Source organism: Anolis sagrei, chromosome 1 (assembly GCF_037176765.1).
Source record: "Anolis sagrei isolate rAnoSag1 chromosome 1, rAnoSag1.mat, whole genome shotgun sequence".
Lineage (NCBI taxonomy): Eukaryota > Metazoa > Chordata > Lepidosauria > Squamata > Dactyloidae > Anolis > Anolis sagrei.
Window position 1 is genome coordinate 303,755,495 of NC_090021.1, and position 21,351 is coordinate 303,776,845.

At 38.1% G+C, this 21,351-nt stretch overlaps 1 protein-coding gene across 3 annotated transcripts in view; it reads right to left on the minus strand.

Moving 5' to 3' along the window:
• Window positions 1–277: 277 nt before the first annotated feature.
• Window positions 278–21,351, minus strand: part of ENTPD5 (ectonucleoside triphosphate diphosphohydrolase 5 (inactive)) — a 29,027-nt gene continuing 7,953 nt past the window's right edge. For 2 of the 3 annotated variants that reach the window (XM_060758722.2, XM_060758714.2), the window contains exons 2-14: window positions 20,985–21,252; window positions 18,845–18,924; window positions 17,011–17,154; window positions 16,626–16,701; window positions 15,150–15,185; window positions 14,885–14,973; window positions 12,919–12,998; window positions 12,545–12,606; window positions 8,059–8,157; window positions 7,510–7,653; window positions 4,255–4,311; window positions 3,353–3,468; window positions 278–2,862 (exon numbers count right to left, since the gene is read on the minus strand). In XM_060758722.2, the coding sequence (XP_060614705.2) occupies window positions 2,776–2,862; window positions 3,353–3,468; window positions 4,255–4,311; window positions 7,510–7,653; window positions 8,059–8,157; window positions 12,545–12,606; window positions 12,919–12,998; window positions 14,885–14,973; window positions 15,150–15,185; window positions 16,626–16,701; window positions 17,011–17,154; window positions 18,845–18,924; window positions 20,985–21,201 (1,287 nt within the window). In that variant the 5' untranslated portion in view covers window positions 21,202–21,252 and the 3' untranslated portion in view covers window positions 278–2,775. The remainder of the gene's footprint in view (window positions 2,863–3,352; window positions 3,469–4,254; window positions 4,312–7,509; window positions 7,654–8,058; window positions 8,158–12,544; window positions 12,607–12,918; window positions 12,999–14,884; window positions 14,974–15,149; window positions 15,186–16,625; window positions 16,702–17,010; window positions 17,155–18,844; window positions 18,925–20,984; window positions 21,253–21,351) is intronic. The other variant, XM_067462888.1, reaches the window with a different exon arrangement.

The window sequence follows — 21,351 nt, forward strand, 5'->3', positions numbered from 1 at the left end:
TTCTTTCTTTCCTTTTTTTGCACTGTGTGAGTTAGTACACAAAAACACTCTCCATCCATCTGCCACTGGTCTGGCCTGTCTGTCAAATTTTAAAACTCAATGCAGCCCCTGCGTCCAAAAGTTTCTCTATGTTGATAATATATAAACTTTATTGGGGCTCTACGAAAAACTTTTGCTTCAAAAAGGGCTCCATGGCTGAAAACGTTTGAGAACCCCTGCCCTAAAGGGTAGCATAGACATACATCATGAGGCTCAATTATAGACCTGAGTCTGAGAAAACTGTTAAAATATTTTAATAACTAAAATAGACATTCAAAATTGTCCTGTCTTAGTCATGTACCATATTCTGAGCCTGGCAATACCCATCTAACTGCATTACAGCACCAAAAAACACGAACACAGCTTATGTATAGGATATTTATTTTATCCTATTAAAATTAACTCATTTCAGAACAATGTGAATGGAATGATATTCTGAACTTCTTAACAGTACCAAATTTGCCCCACAGTGTTACATATGTGGACATTTATGTAAGGGAGGGGGCTCAGTTTGCTTATAGTCTAGCTTAATTTTGTTTAACAGATCTAAGCTAAAACAAAATAAATGTCCTTTCAAGTCACTGTGTGAGCAATAAGTGCCTACTTTAGGGCAGTGGTTCTCAACCTGTGGGACCCCAGAAGTTTTGGCCTCCAACTCACAGAAATCCTAAGATCTGGTAAACTGGTTGGGATTTCTGGGAGTTGTAGGCCAGAACATCTGGGGACCCACAGGTTGGGAACCACTGCTTTAGGTTAATAAAATGCCTAATATTTGCCTTCATTTCTGATTTTGAAGGGGAAAAAATGTAATGCTTCAAAGTGTTTTGCTTCATTAATTCCTCCTCCACCAATCATATAGACACTTTTTTAAAAAAAGGCCATTATGTGCAGATCATTAAATATGGTTATAATCTCCTTGCATTGATAAAGACCTGGTCGCTTAAGAAAGCAAGATATTTTCACAAATAATTGGGTTCATCAGAGGGGACGAAAACAATGTTTGATTTTGCACTATTGTTCAGATTAGTTTGAATAAGTGCTCTCTTAATTAGCAAAAGGGGTGACTCATACTGAAGTGCATGCTACATAAAGAGAGAAAACCTGAATTTGCCAGACTTAGATGAACTTTGGTACTGTGCTCAAAACCTGAAGTGTGTGCCTGAGTTTACAAATGAGGTTGGAGAGGATGAGGTTATGCTGTGTTTCAACAAAATAATGTTGCTCTGAGAGCAAAGAACGTACTTCTAAGTTGCCATCCTCTTTTATCTATTGTAGTGGATTAAAAAATTAGAGCAGGAGAAACGGCTCTGTCTTGCACATTCTGGTACACAAAAATGGGTTCTGAATCATTGTAATACCTACATCTAAAACATACAGTGAAACAGAGTAATGTCTTATTTAAGGCACCAAACAATGGTAACAAACCTATGTGTGCTTACATAGAAGTAAGCCCCACTGAACTTTAAAATCTATGTCAGGTTAAACAAGCACGGGGCTGTGTTGTATTATGCAGACACTAGCAATATAGCATTTGGCATTCAGTAAGAGCACTTAGACAAAAATATGGACTAGTACTGGTTATCACCATGTCTTAGCATCTTTGTGCAAAAGCTCTTTAGCAGCTACGAGTGTCACATTGGTGTTTTTGAACAATGTCAAAATGGAACCCATAGTTACTACATAATGACACTGAACATTTTACATTTTGTGCAGCTTTAGGAGATGTCCTGTTAAAATTAAGGATTTTGATAGCCTGAGCACCTATAACTCAAGAGAATCCAGTGAACTGCGCCACCCTCCAAGTTAAATCTAGACTTTTGGGGAGGCAGTAATGGAGGAAACAGAGTAGCTTCATATTCAGCTGGATGCTTATAACAAGAGTGTCTAATTTTTTTACTTTAAAAAATTATATAACTCTAGACAAAATAATAAGTAGTTTGTGGCTCCAAGAGATTCTTTGTCTAGGGTAGGGTTTACTTTATGGAAGTGAAAGGGAAATAAACAGAACAATTTCTTAGTGAATTATTAAGTTTTCTCTCCACTGTGACTTGAACCAGAAAGCTGTATAAATTGACAAGTCATTTCCATTAACTTATCTTTCCTATAGTTTAATCCTTGAATCTGCCTAAAGTTCAAAAATCTTGTAGCACTTTCCTCCATGTTAAGAACCAGCTAACCCAACGAGCTTGCTTTCTAGAGTTTCAAAGACAGTAAAATAAATAACACACTTCTGTTATGTTTTTTTTTTAAAAAAACAACTAATTCTGCTAAGTTTTTGCACCATCAAAAGCTTCATGTAAAGCAAGACCAGTTTTGGGATGTATTGCACAGCTTGGAAACATTAACCTTTTGGAACTATTCCTTCAAATGCTTTAGGTTGAGAATCTTATATTTGTAAGAAACATTACTTTTGGGGACTAATGTCTCATGGGCCCAACCAATAGCCATGTTGGCTAGGAGATCTGGGAGCTGTTGTCCAAAAATCACTTCTCCGAGTAGCAAATATCTGTCCATGGCATGTCCAAAGAGGTACTTAAACCTTTTCTTCTATATCAGTTTCAAGGCCCTGCAGCATCACACATAACTTTAAAAATCAATGTCTCAGTGCAGCTCAGGACTGAACAAAATCACTTTTAAAGTTATCTGATTTCTCTACTTTGGTCTGTATTTGGCTAGAAGGTTAGAACCGCCCATTCTTGTTTGAGGAAAACGGAACATCTGACAGGTGATGTCTTCTCAACGGGAGAGTCCTAGGGACTGAAGGAGGTGAAAGGTAGCACCCAAGGCCCAACTTGTTTCTATGTTTTTCACTTTCTTTGCCAGCTGTAAAAAAAGGACGTGATTAATTCTGCTTGCTGTACACTTCTCAGTGTAATTTCAAACATAATTGTAGGACAATTGACATTGCTTGCCAGCAGTAAATCATAAGACAATGTTAGAAAGTGGAACTCAGTGACACTATATTACAGGAATGTTTACTAAATGTTTAGTAAAGAGACAACTACTGGTAAAGGTTAAGAGTGAACATACCCACTGAGATCTTCGTCAAGAAAAAGCTGGTGTAATATAATGTATCCCCTCCCGCCCCATATTGGACTTCACGAAAAGGGAAAAAATACACTCAACCATTCCATTTATCTTTAGTAGTAGGTCAGTAGGAGTATCCTGAGTTTTGCTAAAATATGTAAAATAAAGACACTCCACTCCATGTCATAATATGCAGATGAATTATTAATACAAGCCACCAACTAGTAAAATGAGCCTCTTGTCTTTGAAAATAAAAAGAAGATTGGCTCTAGCAATTTTTACTTGCCTGTAGTACTGTAGTATCTCCAAATCCAAAACCTTCTTTTAATAATGCTGTAATGTAACTGAGATCCATACACAGAAAAGGGCTAGCAGAGCTGTAGCTGTCCAGATTGTCACACACTACAAAAAACAAAAACAAAAAGTCTTGTAAGATGAGACACCAAAAAGACAGGATCTGGAATTATTCATGGTAGAATTTCCCAACCTGGTGCCCTCCAGCTGTGCTAAGCAGCTCCATAGCTTTCCTAACTGTGATTATGGGGGCTATGGTCCAACTGGGATTATGGAGGGTATCAGGTTGGGGAGAACAGAATTAAAGGATCATATACTTGTATTCCCCTGCTTCTCTTGTGCAAGAGCTCAGAAGGATTCCAAGGTTTTAATTGCTGTAAAGCTATCAATCAAACTGAATAAGGGTCTATTATTCTCATAGTTTGTCCCAACCCCTTGGGCACAGTTAATTACCTGCCACTGAATATCTGCACCTGCCCCAAAACCCTTCTCAGAACAAGAATATGCCAAAAGATTGCTGTTTTAAGTATTCCTTCCAATGTGTACATACGGGAGGTGGTTTATTAAAATATATGAGAAAAGTAAGTGGTTGAAGCATCTGTAGAAATGAAGCCGGGATTCTGATGTTTACACCGCTTGTAAAGTGGTGATTGTGCTGTTACAAAATCTTTCACCTCAGCTGCTACATTTGGCAAGAGCAATGGTCACTTATCCCTGAAAATGATATTTCACGTTCAGCCTCAATACAGCAGCTGTGCCAGTAATCTGAAGACATTACCTGAATGCTTTTAAAAAAACAAGGGTCTGGACTTGAATTACATATAGGGCAGAGTTTCATTCTGGTGGTAAATTAAGAGGAAGGATTATCTCCCCAAGTCTCTGAACACATTTTACCTTCTTTGGCTTTTTGTTCAAAATCTCTCACTTGTAAAACTCCGCCTTTTTCATACTCTGAAATGTAAAAACAAAAAAAGATTATCCTGTGACTAAAAAGATGTAAGAAACAGATGAAGCATGTCCTTGAGGCCAGTGGAATTCCATATCAGCTAAGACACAAAAAAGCAACATGAAAAAAGGAAGGGTTGTTTGCATTACAGTTGCTAAATGAAATGCTTAGGGTGCCTCAGATACATTTTTATCAGACTTTCAGAACTTCTTTCCACATGCAATTTGTTCCTTCATAGAATTTATCTGCGTGAGAGACATTATTTAAGTGAGAAAGGTTACATGATAGTAATAACAAGTGCTGAGCCATGGAAAAGTACTGCTCAGCTTATTCATCACACTTCTGAAAAGAGATCATTTCCTACTGCCATTTTATAAAGATACAGCTTCTCAGAAGAGAAAACATGCTTTAATTCAGAAGTCATATATTTTGCTTCCAGATGCACAGCAGGTGAATTACTACTTTGAGCTTTTTGGTCTTTTTTCCATTGCCTAAACAGATATTTGTAGAAGAAAATATACAATATTTCCTTAGCAATTTGGTGTGGTGATTTTGCTACATGGGCTTGTAAGCCTTTATCTGATTAAATCAAGGTAAGTTATAAGATCTTGCTCATTGTGGCTTATTGCATAAAAGGGATAATTGCTCGAATGGAGTTATTAGTCACAGTGTGAATCTACTGAATTAACTAAATGCACGTAAGCACTGACTAACTACTGGATCTAGGTCAAAAAGTTGTCGAAAAGGCAAATGTTAGAATATTATGTATCAATAAAGAGCCTGATATATAGAAAGTCACAGGGAGGAGGGAGCAATCTTGTTTTCTGCTGTCCTGGAGACTAGGACACGGAAAATGGCTTCAAACTACAAGAAAGGAGATTCCATCTGAACATTAGGAAGAACTTCCTTACTGTGAGAGCCGTTCAGCAGTGGAACTCTCTGCCCCGGAGTGTGGCGGAGGCTTCTTTTTTGGAAGCTTTTAAACAGCTGTCGGTGGTGCTTTGAATGCGATTTTCCCATCTAGGGGTTGGACTAGATGACCCATGAGGTCTCTTCCAACTCTATGATTCTATATTTCATGTACAATGTAATTTTCCCTGATTCACTCTTTATTAATAGCTTTCTAAAGGGGAAAAGAGAGCTAAATGGCTTATTCTCCTCTTGGGCTGCTTATTAGAACTAAAACACATCCAATATATGCTGAACTGCACAGCACATTATTTCTGTAACACAAAGCCACTCATCTAATATGATTTACATGAAGTAAACACCTTGTTATGGCCTACACAGATGATAACAAAGGAATTTGATTCTTGACCTTGCCCCTGATGCAACTGCAGCACCGCCTTTTATCATATAATAAGCGAAGATAAGGTCTGCAGCAGGAGCAAGATACCAGGTAGCTTTAGTAGGGCATGATGTGTACTACATTGATGGAATAATTAGCTACCAAGAAAGTAATACTGAAAACTTTTATACGTAGGTGGCAATCAGTATCTGCTGTAGTTTTGCTCCAAGCCCCTCAATAGATACCAAAATCTGTCAGTACTTAAATTGCATTATATATAACGGTGTAATAGAATGGTATCCTTTATATTAAATGGCAAAATCAAAGGGTTTTTTTATTTTGGAGGGGGCATATTTTCAAGTCATGGATGATTGAATCTATGGATAGAGAATCTGTGGATACAGAGGGCGAGTTGTATATAATATACTTTTATACATATAGTATACATGTGTGTATAAGTATATAGTGATGTATAGTATTTTAACTATTTTAAATTATTTTAACAGATTTGTAATTTTAATTGTATTTTAATATTTATATGACAGAGATTTTAGATTGCATTGGGTTGCTATGAGTTTTTCGGGCTTTAAGGCCATATTTCAGAAGCATTTTCTCCTGACGTTTCACCAGGATCTATGGCAGGCATCCTCAGAGGTTGTGAGGTCTGTTGGAAAGGCAAGTGGGGTTTATATATCCGTGGAATGTCTAGGGTGGGAGAAACAACTCTTGTCTGTTTGAGGCAATTGTGAATGTTTGAATTGGTGACCTTGATTAGTATTAAATAGACTTGCAGCTTCAAGGATTGGCTGCTTCCTGTGTGAAATATCAGGAAAAAATGCTACTGGAACACTGGAATTCAGTTATTCTGGCCATGAAAGCCTTCGACAACACTTAGATTGCATTGTTTTTTAATTGTTGTGAGTCACTTTGCATCTCAAGCACAGAGATAAAAGCGGAATACAAATAAATATATGACATCAACAACAACTGGGTTGTATTATTGATAATTTGTATATAATGGTCGCGTGTAGCCTCCTTCTAGTCCGGTTCCCAGAGTAATAGATGCACAGTCTCCGGGTAGGGGAAGAGTTAGTATGCAACACATTTTACTTTTAGTTCTTAGAAAAAGAGGTACTTCTATAACAGGGCCGTTTCTGTTCTTGGAATGCAGATATCAAAATTGTGTCTGTGTGTCTGCGTCTCTCTGTGTGAGTGTGTGTGCATATATATATATATATATATATATATATATATAGCCTATTTATTGCAAAAAAAGTGTTGGTTTGTTAAAAATCCTATTACAGAGATAAATAACTGAAATTAGTAGTCAGTTGTGAACAGAGTAAAGAAGTGGAAGGTTAAATTCAGGCAAAGTGGTAGTATTGCAGGAGACGAAATCTGATCTGAATAGAAATCTGATATGAATAGAAAATTCCTCCTGAAGAGAGGTACAGAGTTTAAGAAGCATTTGCCATAAAAGTGTAGTTATACATCAACTACAGTATTATCCAGAAAAAGCACACCTTGCCTCTATAAAACAGTTTTATCACTGTAATGTGCTTTATGTAGGACATGGAGCAATGGATTAGCTAGTGTTAGTGTACTTTCAACTAAATTTTTATTGATTGCTACTGCCCACTTACTAACAATTCAATGTAGTTTTACAGTTTTTATATTAATTAAACTATATGTGATACAATGCTGTATTTCATTTTGTAAAAGATTTATTTATTTATCATGTCAGAAGCAAGTTGAGGGTACATTTAACATGTATTTAAAAACACAAAGTTTAAAAACTTGGCATTATGCTAAATATCCTTTGACCTCTGAAAAATGAACTAGAATCACAACAGATAAATCCCTTCTTTCCCCAAGTCTTACAACTTAAGTAGGTTTTCAAACAGTGACTATTCACCTATCAAGTCAGTGTCCACTGCCCGGTCATAATAATAAGAAAAGGCGTAGAAGGAGCTCCTCTGAATTTCTTCTGGTTGGTGCAACTTGCCTCGTACAACCTTCAACACTTCAGAATAACATGGTTCAAATCCTGTTTCCCCTGCTGGAGTAAACACACACATGTAAACATGGCACAAGCCACAAGTCATAGTACAAATACTGCAGAACACATGGCAATAAAATTTAGAAGAGAAACATGAAAAAAACAAAAAAGCATAAAAATACATATTAAACAGTTCAATATTAAACATAGCATTCCTTGGCCCCTGAGAATCGGATAATCAAGTGGACTGTCAAATGTAGTATTACTTCAATGGGTTAAGATATTCCAATGAGCACAAATTTAGACTAGCCATCTCAGTCTGCCTCAAAATATGTCAAGTCCTAGCCCCACTAGGCCCCCTAGACCATATCCTTGGAGAACATTTTCCCAAATTACAAGAGAAGAGGGAACAGCTAAAAATCCCCTTCGTTTGCATCAGTCTTGAAAACTATCCATCTAACTTGCCTTCTTTGTTGCCACCATATTGATATTTTACTCCCCCAAAGTGCCACTCTGCTTCCAGCTCTTTCGGCAAACAAGAACTCCGGAACCTCTGTCCATCTGCTGCAGAAGAAAATGCAAGAAAGAAAAATAAAAGATCGTATGTTTCTTATAATTATAATTGCAAGAGAAAGCTGGGAAAATTGAAGTTTATATTCTATTTTGAGCAATAAAATAAAATTTGGTTTGTTTCTCCAATACTCGATCCAGAATCTGTATAGGTGAGAAAATACAAAAAATAGGCGCAAGTCTTTTCACATTCAAGAAGAACTGGAATCCAGGAAGCTGTACTGTTGGACAAAGCAAATCTTTACTCATTATAAAATAGAACCACAGTACAAGTAGTCCCCAAATTACAAACATCTGACTTACAAACAACTCATAGTTAAGAATAGGAATGAGAAAAATCTACCCCTTGAAAGGGAAATTCACTTCTGAAAGAGTTATCATGGGAAAAAGGTGTTTCCATTGAAGCTTTAGCATCAACCTCTGTTTCCACAACAAGCCAGATTTTTCAAAATCCAATTATTACAGAATAGAAAGGGAGGTGAAATCTTTTGAACAGCGGCACAGACAGCAAAGGAAACACCACAGTAGTATTCACCCTTTCCTATGCTATCCAAAGCTAGCTAGATATGTGTATGTTTGTGTGTGTGTATTTGTCTGGAGTTAAACTTTTAAAAAGTTCCAACTTACAAAATCAACCCCAGAGGTCCCTCCGTTCTGAGGACCAAGATCTATTGGAAGTCCCCAGTGTCAAGACCTTGCGTCTAACAGCAACCAGACGCAGAGCCTTCACAGCAGTGGCACCATCACTCTGGAATACTCTGCCACCTGAAGTCCGTGCCTTGCGGGACTTACCAGCTTTCCGCAGGGCATGTAAGACATACCTGTTTCGACAGGCTTTTAATGTTTGATAGTGTTGTTTTTAAATTGTTTTAAATTGCTTTTAAATTTTGTTAGATTTTAGCTATTCTTGTAAGCCGCTCCGAGCCCCAGGGGAGTGGCGGCATATAAGTTAATAATAAATAAATAAAACGTAAGAACAAATCTACAAATCTACAAATCTACCTATTTTTTGTTACTTAGAGACTGTCTATATACATTGCTTAGCAGTATAAACAAAGAAATCACCACAGAAACTCAGCTCCACCCAAGGACTTGTCTTTGATAAGTAAGTGCATGGCACGCAAGGCAGTTTCCATTATTTCTCAAGGTTTGGCTGCCAACAGAGCTAATTCAGGTGGACCTTTTATAGGTGGATTCTGTTTGACCAAATTTGCATAACAAATACACACTGGCTGCTTCAGTGGCAAACATCTTGATGGAGGAAAAATCCCCTCTAGAAAAGGGGATTAAGGAATGCACAATTGGATGCAGGTAGTGTATCCAATGCTTGCCCAGGGATGGTTCACAAGATATACATAAATGGGAGAGATTCTGAGATTGGAACTGAATGGGAGAAGTTCTGATGAAAGGCCTTTTTATATAACGCACACAGACCAGCATTAAACTTGTATTGTTTGTTTGTTGAGCTGTATTCTAGTTAGGATCAGCTCTAATATCTAGTAAAGTGAATACCTCAGGCAAGACTTCAGATTGGAGAGAGAGTGGCCATAGCAGTCCACTGCACTGACCATTCCATCTACCATTGTAGCCCATTCTCATCCTCCTGAGCTGACACCTTGGCAAAAACAGTGCTTGCTTTTTGCTGAGCAAGTTTTTCTGTTTGTCTGATCCACCTTCTCTAAATGTGTCAGATATTCTGTCTGGGAAAGGCCTCTGCCCAAGCTTGCAAAGTCAGCCACAGGTCATTTACTGCAGTAACCCCCATATGTATAGTTGCATCCTCACATGACATATACTGTACTGCAGCACTTGATCCAGAAAACTACAACTTCTAACAATAACAACAACCCGCCTCTCCTTGCAGCTTAAGGCAGGGTACAACACAGTTAAAACAGACAGACAAAACACAACATATAACAGAGTAGAACAATTACCTCCTATAATGGAGACACCATTCTCCCCTGAATGCAGCACAAGACCTTGTTAGCTGGCCATCATATTGCTGGGTCATATTTAGCTACACTAAACCACCTGATCTCTTTTCATGTCAGCTGTGGCCACACCAAGTTTATAGCATGCTATACTTGGATATTTCCTTTATGTAACCACATGTAAGACTTTACATTTAATTCTGCAAAACTTCATTCTAAGATTCCAAAATGGCAGAGAATAGATTTTAAATTAAGCACAAGATAAAACAATGAGCATGTGATAGTGAAGTACTGGACAAGAAAGCTATGTGTGCAACTGTAGCCCCCAATTACTGTGGAGGATGCTGTCTAATCACCAATAGAATAAGATTCAATTGCAAATCAAATTGAATGGGGTTTCTGGAATGGGGAAACGGTTCCTTCTTCATCTTTGCTTTAGATAATATGTTTTGGACCTATTTTGATTTCAGTATACTGATTTGCAAGAACATTTTGCACACGAAAGCAGTTCAAGTTACAGTGAATCAGAAACTGTAAATGCACATGGATTTGGGCGTGAATTCAAATATGCACTCTGTGAAACACACCTTCAGAATGGGCTTTCATCTGCACTACAAGGTGAGAACGTGGCATTCCAAAGTGAATAGCGTTGAGGATTTGTTTTCAATTCCAATCCTTGGGCCATTCACCCTGCTCCCTTTCCCCTCTTAATCCCTCCCTGAATTGGGTACATGGGCCCCAAGATGATCACTATGTGGACCAGGGGATGTGTTTTTCTGTGCGTGTGCTGTAATAAGCATGACCAGACCCCCATCAAACTGAATAGGAACAGCCAAGACACAGTAAAAATAAATAAACAAATAAAAAAGCAGACACATTAAGATAATACATTAACTTCTATTGAATCCTCCGCAGCTCCCTAAAGCCCTTTTCAGTCTTATCGGCTGATTGTGTTATCTCTATTACAGTATTTCCTTGTTTCTATGCCAACTCCCAGCTATCTGCCTAGGCCATCTTTTCCTTACCTCTAGGATATGTTTCTCTATTTGCCTTCTGTCAGAGATAAGCCTTCTCTCCCTAGGCCCCACTTCACTGCATTCCCTGAGCAGTAACTGGCCGGCTCTAGCCTAGCTTCTTCACAGGAAAGTATATTTCCAGTTCACTCTAGTTATACCAAACCTGTAGAGAAGCTATTAAATTTTGCACAGAGTAGAAAACTGATAATGTGCAATATCAAGGTGCAGTTGCATTGATACTTCAATTCATCCTAGAACCTTAAAGGCAAATGTTCTTTTCATTTGTATTCGAGCCTTAAAAGTATTAGGTCATCATGTTTTCTCTTCTAGTATTAACCATATAGGCAAATGAATTTGATTGTTTAACTTAATTCAATAGCCTGTACTGAATCTTTTCATTGTGATGTGTAGAGTTTTAAAATGCCTAGTTCAGAAATGTGTCCATCATTATGTACCATAATATTAATCACAAAATGGATGAAATTTGAAATTAACTATCTGAAATCTTAAACTATTTTGGATATGATATTGCAATAAGGTGCATATTCACCAAAAGATGAAAACAGAGACTAAGGATAACAACAACAACAAAATTTTATTTATATCCCCTCCCATCGCTACGTGGGGACCTAGGGCAGTCCTTCTAACAATAGTTATCTTGTGAATTATGTTAGCCCACATAAAAGTGCTCCAATGTGCTGAAATGTATCCTCTTGGCACAATGTTTGTGTATTTAAATGTCATTAACTGCTTGAAAAGGCAGGTGATACATTCACTGATAACCTTTCCCCAATTAACTAGAAGGTATTGGTAAAATCTGTTTGCTCACTCACTGATGAGGCTAAAAAACTCCAAAATGGTCGTTTTTCAAATAAAAGACTACTACCTCCTGCCATTCCAAATTTCAAGACTCTAATGCAGTGGTTCCAACCTTTGGGTCTCCAGGTATTTTGGACTTCAACTCCCAGAAATCCCAGCCAGTTTACCAGCTGTTAGGAACTGTGGGAGCTGAAGTCCAAAACACCTGGAGGCCCAAAGGTTGGGAACCACTGCTCTAATGGAACACTGTTTTCTAAAGCACTGCCTATTTACAGAAATATGAAGGCTCTGACTCTCAGACCTAATTCATATTGGCTGAAGTCCGGAAAAACTTGTTTTTCAGCAATTGTCCAACCATTTGTTTTCTTCACCCTTGACCTACCTACCACAGATTTTCCCACAGCCTCCTCTTGAAATGTTGTATGTTCCCACTACTGTTCAGTCATACTGTGTCTTATTTGTCTTTGTTCATTCAATAGAAATAGGAATGGTGCCCCCACTCCTAGAGAAACCACTGATAACAAGTACACAGCCAGACATGAGATGCAAATCAATATTAGCTGAACATCCTCTCCTCACAAACAGGTACACTCCATTCATTCTGCATGAATGTACCTTCCATATCCAAGGCTCCCAAGGTTGCTAGTCGTGCAGCTTTCAGTCCAAATCCCAAATAGCTGTAAAGGAAGATATAGTATTAAACTACCAATTAGAAGAACCTGTTTTATAAATACTATCACAAACAATAACTTTGCTATGATAGCTTTTTGTTTGCTCAGCACATGGCTTTTTATCAGTAATCCATTAGTTGCTCTGTTTTTCATCATATGAACATAGAAACACATATCTAGTATTCTGAAATAGGCTTACCAACTTACTCTAAGAAATGACGAAGAAGAGTTTAAAATTCAAACACTGCTGATGTAAATGTTCCTTCTGTGCTCAAAAATTATCTTAGCCAGTATTTAATATAGCATCTGCTCACTCACCTGTGTGTGTAGAGCTTAAAAGTGCTGTTGAACATTTGAAATGAGGTAAAGAAATCCATCGGGGTTTGTTCCAGGGTTTCCTAAAATTAGTGTAATCATAAAGTACTGTTCAATGATTGCTGTTTCACTACTGATTTCCATATATATTTTATATCTGAATATTGTATATTGAAACAGAGCTCAAGTGTCACTAGACAGAAGTGATAGATGCTTTTCCACAGCAGAAAAATAATGCTGATAACTGTCTCCATGCTGCAAATGCCTGGGTCTCAAGAAGTATTCCTCAGAGACATACGTACATGGTTGCAAAGCTGCCCTAAGGAGACTGCCTGGGTCCCAGCAGCACAGACGAAACACTTGACCATACAGAAAGATCTCCTCAGAGCTAAACATTGGAAACCTATGAAAAATTCAGGGACATATACTGTATCCATAATATGGATTGTAGACCATGAGATCAGAAGCAATCTAAGTTCAGAAAGAGCTGATAAGTGATAGCTATGGACAACTACCATTCACAAAAACTGTTGCTGCTAATAATATAAATTCCTGTTTGCCAATTAACACATACAGTGTGACGAGAAATATTTTTCTTAATTCAGGATTCTGGTAACAGATGAAAACTTCTTAGTAAAGTGTGGCTCAACAGGCTTTAATTCTAATCTATATCTGAAATTTATTCACTCCACAATTGTCATTTTAGCATGTGATAGTGTCCTGCAAAGTTGGACAGTTCAACCATTAAAAAAAAACCCTGCCATGTGGACAATTTCAACAGAAAGGAGAAAACCATAAAAATGAACAAAATCTGGCTACCAGTATTAAAAAACTCTAAAACTGCAACAGCACAACAACAGAGAGGAAGCAGGCAGGGACATCTAATTACCTCTCAACAAAAGTTTGCTCCAGGCACAGTCAGCCCATTGTATGCTAATCAAGGTGGTCAGTTGAAACATTCACACTTAGCTCCAGCAGACAAGAGTCCTTTGTCTCACCCTGATCATTCCACAGATATATAAACCTTTTTTCCTAGTACCAACAGACCTCACTACCTCTAAGGATGCTTGCCATAGATGCAGGCGAAACGTCAGGAGAGAATGCCTCTAGACCATGGCCATACAGCCCAAAAAAACCTACAACAACCCACTCAATCTCAGTATTTTTCATTTCCTCATATAATTGTCACATGAAAAAAACATACGCACACACCCACGCAGAAACAGAGTCCTCTGGGGGCCCATTCTCTTCCCTATTTCTTGGAGGTAAAAAAACCAGAAACCAGTAAAACTACGCCATGTTTTTATCGCATAATAGTCACACCTTCCTTTTTCAGCAAAAAAGGCATAAAATGCAACTATTATGCAATGAAATATGGTAATACAGTTATGCTGGTCTATGTAATTACATTTGCCAAAGCTTACCACTGCTGTGAATTAATATTTCTTCTGAAATTGCCACTGAATGTGTTGAGATGTTTCTACATGCATGGATTTTAACAAGGACTCGGAACAATTTCCTACCCAACACATAATACTTCATTCTGGCCTGTAAAGACCCAAATATATTTGATGGATTGCCTTCCCCTTTCTGAGTCCTTAAGTATTCAACATGTTGTTATAAAATAGCTTGAGAATCAAGGATATGAAATATCACTACCTTCTAATATTTAAATACTGAAAATTTAAAAGAAGCCCATTAGCCTGAATTGTTCTTATTTAAGCTGTCTAGATTTAGATGAAGCACAACACAAAATAACTGCGCCACCTGCAGCAGACTATCCAGCATTATGGCAATCGCAGCAGATTGTACTGTAGCACAAATGGGAATCATGAAGCTTTCTGGTTGTTGCTGGCTTGAAACTCTCAGTCCTTGCCATTGGCTGCACTGACAAGGTCTTTGGGATATGAAGTCCAACTACACAAGGAAGGCCAGATGCATCCCACTCTGTGTTACAGGTATTCCTCACCTCGAGCTGTGGCAGAAATGTGATCTGTGTAGAGGCTCCTCCTAGGTCCAGGATCCCCACTGTCTGCTGGTTCCGGCCATACAGCTGCCCTACAAGTAGCATTGTAAAGGTCAAAGACTATGCATACGACACAAGGGATCACACACTATTTGGTCTTCACAACCCTGGATGGACTCCAGAAGCAGTTAGGTCAAGATTAAAACTGAGCTAGCAGCAAGAGAACAGATTATCTACATTTTAAAATTTAGTACACAGTAGCAATTACCTGTTAAAAAGTTCACAGTGATCCAGGCTAAAATACCTGTAAAGGTGAAGAGAGAAAAAAATCACCACATCCTTCAATCTTTAAAGTTCAATAGTTGCACACAAAAACAGGCAGAAATACTGCCCTCTGTATAATTTCATTAGTCCATTATCTGCACTGGTCTCATTTCAATACATTCCCAGGTTTCTTAAGACTCTCTTTGTTTTCAGTGAGAAAGAGAAAGCATGAGAACGTACCCAAATGTTGTCATTCCTTCATATATATTATTTTATTTTCATTCTTTTCAAACTTTAACTACATAATCTATCTAAAATTTTAATTAACATCCCCATTTCAAACATAATCCAGTCTTTTTAGGAAAATCCTACAGAATGATTACATCAAGTTAAATCAAACCAGCTCTGTAGGACACTCTGAACCATTTAACTTGCTTTGAGACTGTTAACCAAATCAGCATGATGAAAATACGGCTGAAGGGGATCTAGGCTGAACTCTGTATGTAACTGGTATGATGCAACACCAAACTGAGAGAAGTGTAAGGCTATCTCAAACCATATTTACACTGTTGGTTGGTTTATAAATCTGTATTATCTTCACTATCAGGATGAGGATGTGTGCCTCATAACACTATGGCAAACAAGATCATGTGATAAATGATGTTGACTGAGATACAAACCATACATGTGACAAAACAAATAAGCATTTCCTTCTTAGTGTCAGATTCAGTCAAGATACATTGATTCTACCATTCCAGCTAGTGAAATCTGTTTTTTGCTTGGCTTTTTCTAGTTATAAACTGCATGAAGTAGACAACTTACCTATCAGTAATTGCACTTTTCATCTAGTGCAGTGGTTCCCAACCTTTTTTTTTGACCAGGGACCACTTCTCCAACATTAGTACCAAAAGGGTTACGAATCAGTTTTTGCTCAACTTTAGATTCGGTTTGGGGTGCTGATTCAGAAAATTGCATTGGATAAACCACATCAACTTGTTTCTGATACAGAACATATGCCATGGTCAACGACAGGGAAGGAGTGGTAGGCGTGAAAGGAGCAGAAATAAAATAAAATAAAGAGAAAGGCTTGCGGACCAGATTTTTGTCCTCGTGGCCTACTGGTGGTCTGTGGCCCACAGGTTAAGAACAACTTATCTAGTGGTAATTATTTTATGATATTTTATTAGTGCAAGAAAGGATTCTTTATATTGTATCTTTCTAATCAACTGTGTTTAATCATTACTTTATTTGTATCCCACTTCCAGCCCAACACTGGGACTCAAGATGGCTACTATGCATACACAGAATTCCCACAGGTGGCAGATGAACTCAGCACAAGCACTCCATGTTCTCCAACCACCTTTTTTTTACTATTCACAATTTGACTTATTTGTATTGATTCTGTAGGCCCTCCTGCTCCCCACCCATTCCCTGCAGTGCCATTGTTTTTTGGGTTTTTTTTTTACATTTCAGGACCCACCTTCATAAGTGCCATCCATGATACTAACGCTATCATCGGGAACTAAAAAGGGGGATTCCTCAAAGACTTCCCTGATCTGTGGAAAAGAAGAAAAAAAACCTGGGTGATATTGCTAGAATTTGCAGCCATTCACTGAATTGAGTGTATATGTCACAAGTTTCCTTTTCTACAAAAAGCAGTGGGAAGTAAAACAAGGCAGTCCAGATTTAATACTTTTCCCTGAGCTTCTAAATACCAGAAACCAAAACAAGAGTACTTACAGACACTTGACCTTTTTAAAGAGAGAGGGAGAGTGAAGGCAGATACCTACAGAAGCAATCAAGGACCTGTCTGACTTGCATACCTTGGTGTCTCCCCACCTACAAGACATACAAGCCTATGTTACCTTTGAGAGAAGAGCCTGGGCTTTGTGCTCAGCTAACAGCCTCAGGCCAGCTGTGGCTTTCAAGACTACTGGTGTCTTCTTCCAGTGACTATGTGGAACAGCTTCTTTGGCCATGTCTAACAACTGTCTGACACTTTCAGCTCCCTAAAGATAAACAGAAAGCAAGATAGTAACACCAATGATGTTGAGTTCAGTACTAGTTTGAAAGCTTCTTTATAATATTACTCTTCTTTCCGTTCCTACCTTAAAGCTCAACCTTTTTTGTAAGACTTCGTTCTTTACTTTTTGTTTCCAAACTGTTTAAAATACCTGCAGCTGCATTTGCTACCAGACATCCTTTACTGTTCTCATCTCTCAACCAAAACCTCTATTGCTAATACTTCATTTTAGTCTGAATGCTCCTTCAGTGCAGGGATTTGTCTATTTTCCTCCTTTATGTACCTCTGATGATGTTCTGTGTGGGAAGAAGGTGCGGCTTAGTAGGACTGCACATGCTTTACCTGCAGAAGGTCCCAGGCCAATTCCTCACATCTTCAGTTAAAAGTATCAAATGGTAGGTCATGGAGAACTACTAGCTAATTACAGCATGCAGTAATGGACTACACGGAGGAGAATCCTGACCTTATACAGTATAAGGCAGCTTATTATATACTGTGGGTTTGTAGAAATACAATTTCCTTTACAATGTGGTACTGTATGACTGGTCTTACAAATTTCCTGACAACTATCATGTGCCCACTATTCTTTTAACTTGTCTCAATTTTCCCCTTTTTGTCACTAGTTTTCCTTTTTATCTTAAGCTGAAGGTGGACAACTTGGTCCTTCAGATATTCTTAGGATGTTTGTACTTCATTGCTGACTACAATGCCTAAAACTTAGTAAATTTTGTTGTAGCAGTAAAGAAGGGAAATGTTCTTCTAGCCCGCATCAACAGAACTTGAGGGAAAGGAACATTCCCACTATGTTTTTGTTCTGGTCAGGCCTCATATATAGTACTGCATTCAGTTCTGGGCACCTAGTTTTAAGAAGGATACAGACAAGATGGGAGTGGGTTCAGAGAAGGGCAACAAGGACTCTAAGAGGTATGAAGAACAAAACATGAGGATAGGCAGAAAAAGCTGGGCATGTTCAGCTTGGTTAAGAGAAGACTGAAGGGTGACATGACTGCTCTCTTTAAATAGTTTGAGGGTTGTAACGGCATCAGAAAACGTCTTTGCTCCATCTTCACTATGATATCAATTCAAATATTGGAACATGGTTATCAAGTCCCTTCTTAACCTTCTTTTCTCCAAGCTTAACATACCCAGCTCCCTAAGCTGCTCTTAATGGGGGATGGTTTCCAGACCTTTTACCATTTTGGTCACCCTTCTCTGGACACATTTCAGCTTGTTGATATCCTTCTTGAATTGTAGCACCCAGAACTGGACACAGTATTCCAGGTGAAGTCTGACTAAAGCAGAAAACAGTGGGACTGTGGTGTCCCTTGATCTCGATACTACACTTTTACTGATGCAACCTATAATCACAAACAACAACAACAGCTTTATTTATACCCTGCTACTATCTCTCAAAAGGACTCGGGGCAGCTTACAGAAGCACATATAAGTGCCGTAATATATAAAAAGAGGTAAAATTACATCAGCATTTTAAACAATAACAACATCAGTTAAGACAAAACTTTCACATGTATTTGATGGCCCATGAGGCCCCTTCCAACTTTATAATTCCATGATTCTATACATTAAATGCCTTAAAAACCTGAAGGGTTATAGTTCCCTATAGCTGTATTAAATAATGAAGAAAGTAGCCAAATAATCACAAAATCCCATCTTACCTTGTCAGGCTGATCAGCATATGCAGAGAGACCTGGCTTTACTGATTCAAAGATTTCCCCTTCTAACTCTGCAGACCTTTCTGCAAAGATTACATTAAAAATATATATAACGATCACTCTTTTCATACAGTATATGACCAAACTATTGACAATCAGGAAGGATATATTTGAAATGTTTACAGTACATGTGTGCTGTGAAGATCAAGATTAATATTATTTTCCCACACCAAATAATAGTGACAGTATAAAAGGAAACTCTTAACATAACAGAACATTCTGCAAACGGTGGCCCGGTAATTGGATTTACAGCTGTAGACCTTCTCAGTAAATGAGTAGAAAATTCAGTCCATAGAATTGCACTGGAAAACCTAAAGATACCTAGAGAGAAACTTCTCTAAATATCTGTAGATCGTCCTCTGTGATTTGGTGGTCAAGCTCTGGCAAAAGATTCCTAGAAAGATATTCTCTCAGGTTAAAAAACGCACTTTTTAATTCCAGTTTTCTCACTTTCATGGGATCCTATGCCCCTAACAGCAGTAAGTGTGAAGAGCTTACTGTTTGGGAGAGGCAGTACCATACAAGATGTTATGGTCCATTGTCATTTGTTCCCAATTAGCACTCTGCTTCCATTATGCTTTTTAAGTGAGAAACCCTCTTTTTTTCAAGCAGAAACAGTCCAACCTGCCATTAATTTGATTAGAAGTCTTGCATTATCTGCATTCCTAGCCTGTCATGCCCCTACCCCCTTTCTTTACTACCAGTACAATGTGTATTTCTTCCTCCACCTGCACCTGAGTACATTTGTGTCAGCATGCTCACTCATGTTTGACAGAATATTAGTTTCAATTCTCTTTCATGCAGAAACAAAGAGTCAATGATTTAATTACATTAGTCTCAAGTCATTCCAGTATCAAGGTCACCTCCTCCTCCTGTTTCTTTTCAAGCATGCATTTCAGCCCATTGCATTTGATTTATTTGGAGCATGGTACTGCAGCGGATGTAACTATGCAGCTCCAGGACTATCTTGTTTGTATATATGTGCCTTCAAGTTGCCTGTCAACTTATGACAACAACATTAATTTCATAGTGCTTTCTATATTCTAGAAAAGGACAATTTGAAGTTTGAGAATTCCGACGCAAAAAGAAGTTCAAGGGTAACCAAGAACATAAATCAAATGAAATATCAAAAGACCAAACTATCAAAATAAAGAATTGAAAAATATTATCTAACAATTCCTGAACAGTGACCCTTTTCTCTTTTCCCAGCTAAGCATCTTTTTTTCCCATGTCAGGAGTGACTTGAGAAACTGCAAGACGCTTCTGGGATGAGAGAATTGGCCACCTGAAAGGACGTTGTTCAGGAGAAGCCCGGATGTCTGATGTTTTACCATCCTTATGGGAGGCTTCTCTACTGTCCCCACATGGGGAGCTAGAGCTGACAGAGGGAGCTCAACCTGTTCTCCTGGGATTCGAACCACTGACCTGTTGGTCAGCAGTCCTGCCAGCACAAGAGTTTAACCCATTGCACCACTGGGGGCTCCTTATGAAACGGTATCACTTTCTAAGTTAGGAGACATCCTTTTCCTTTCTGCCAATATACCTTAAGAAAAAGTATTTTACATCCCCATAGATAACTGATACTAACCTAAGAATTTGCTTCAGAAACTGAATTAAATAGATGGCATAAAATTAGTTCTTACGTCACTAGTATGTTACAATCTTTGTCAAACTATTTGATTCAAGTATTTCAATCCCAAAATCCCTTGGTGCTTTCTATGACAAAATTATTATCCCTGTCCCTTAAATAAAAATCTTCTCAAATAAGCATACCAATTACAGAATTCAAATGAAACAAAAAAAATTATTTAAAAAAACATATAATTTTCTACAAACTGATAAAAAGTGACAAAAGCTAGAAAAAAGCAAGACTGCAATTACAATGAGAGAAAAAAAGACTTAAGAATTTCTAACATAAATAAGCTAGCTTTCCAAAATCTGGGTGATAAACAAGCCAATCGGTATGAGTATTAGCCAAGATTTAGAATACATTCATAATACAATTCTTCCCCTTCCCCTGGCATTATTCTTTAAAAAAACCCCCCACACATCTAACCTGGAGAACCTTTTCACACAATCTTACCTGAGCTTTTCTGTTTAAAGGTATAAATGTGAATTCGTGTTCCTGTACTTCCTGCATCAAACATGATGCCATAGAATGTTTTTTCGCTGGCATTGGCAGGGCACACCTTAAGTGGGAAGAAGTCTTGAAACCACATTTCTCGGTTGGGATGAGAAACTATGCAGTAAATGGAGGAAAGTGCAAATAAGGCAATGGCTGTGATCCATGAAAGTGCCATGGTGCTTGCAAGCTGTTGTTTCAGTCAGGATTTCCAAAGCTGCAGAAGATCCTGGAGACAAAAAATATGATAGAGCACAAGTATCAGCTCAGCACCTATAAAGCCACAACTTCTCCACATCCTTAAATGTTGGCCTGTTTGCAGAGACCA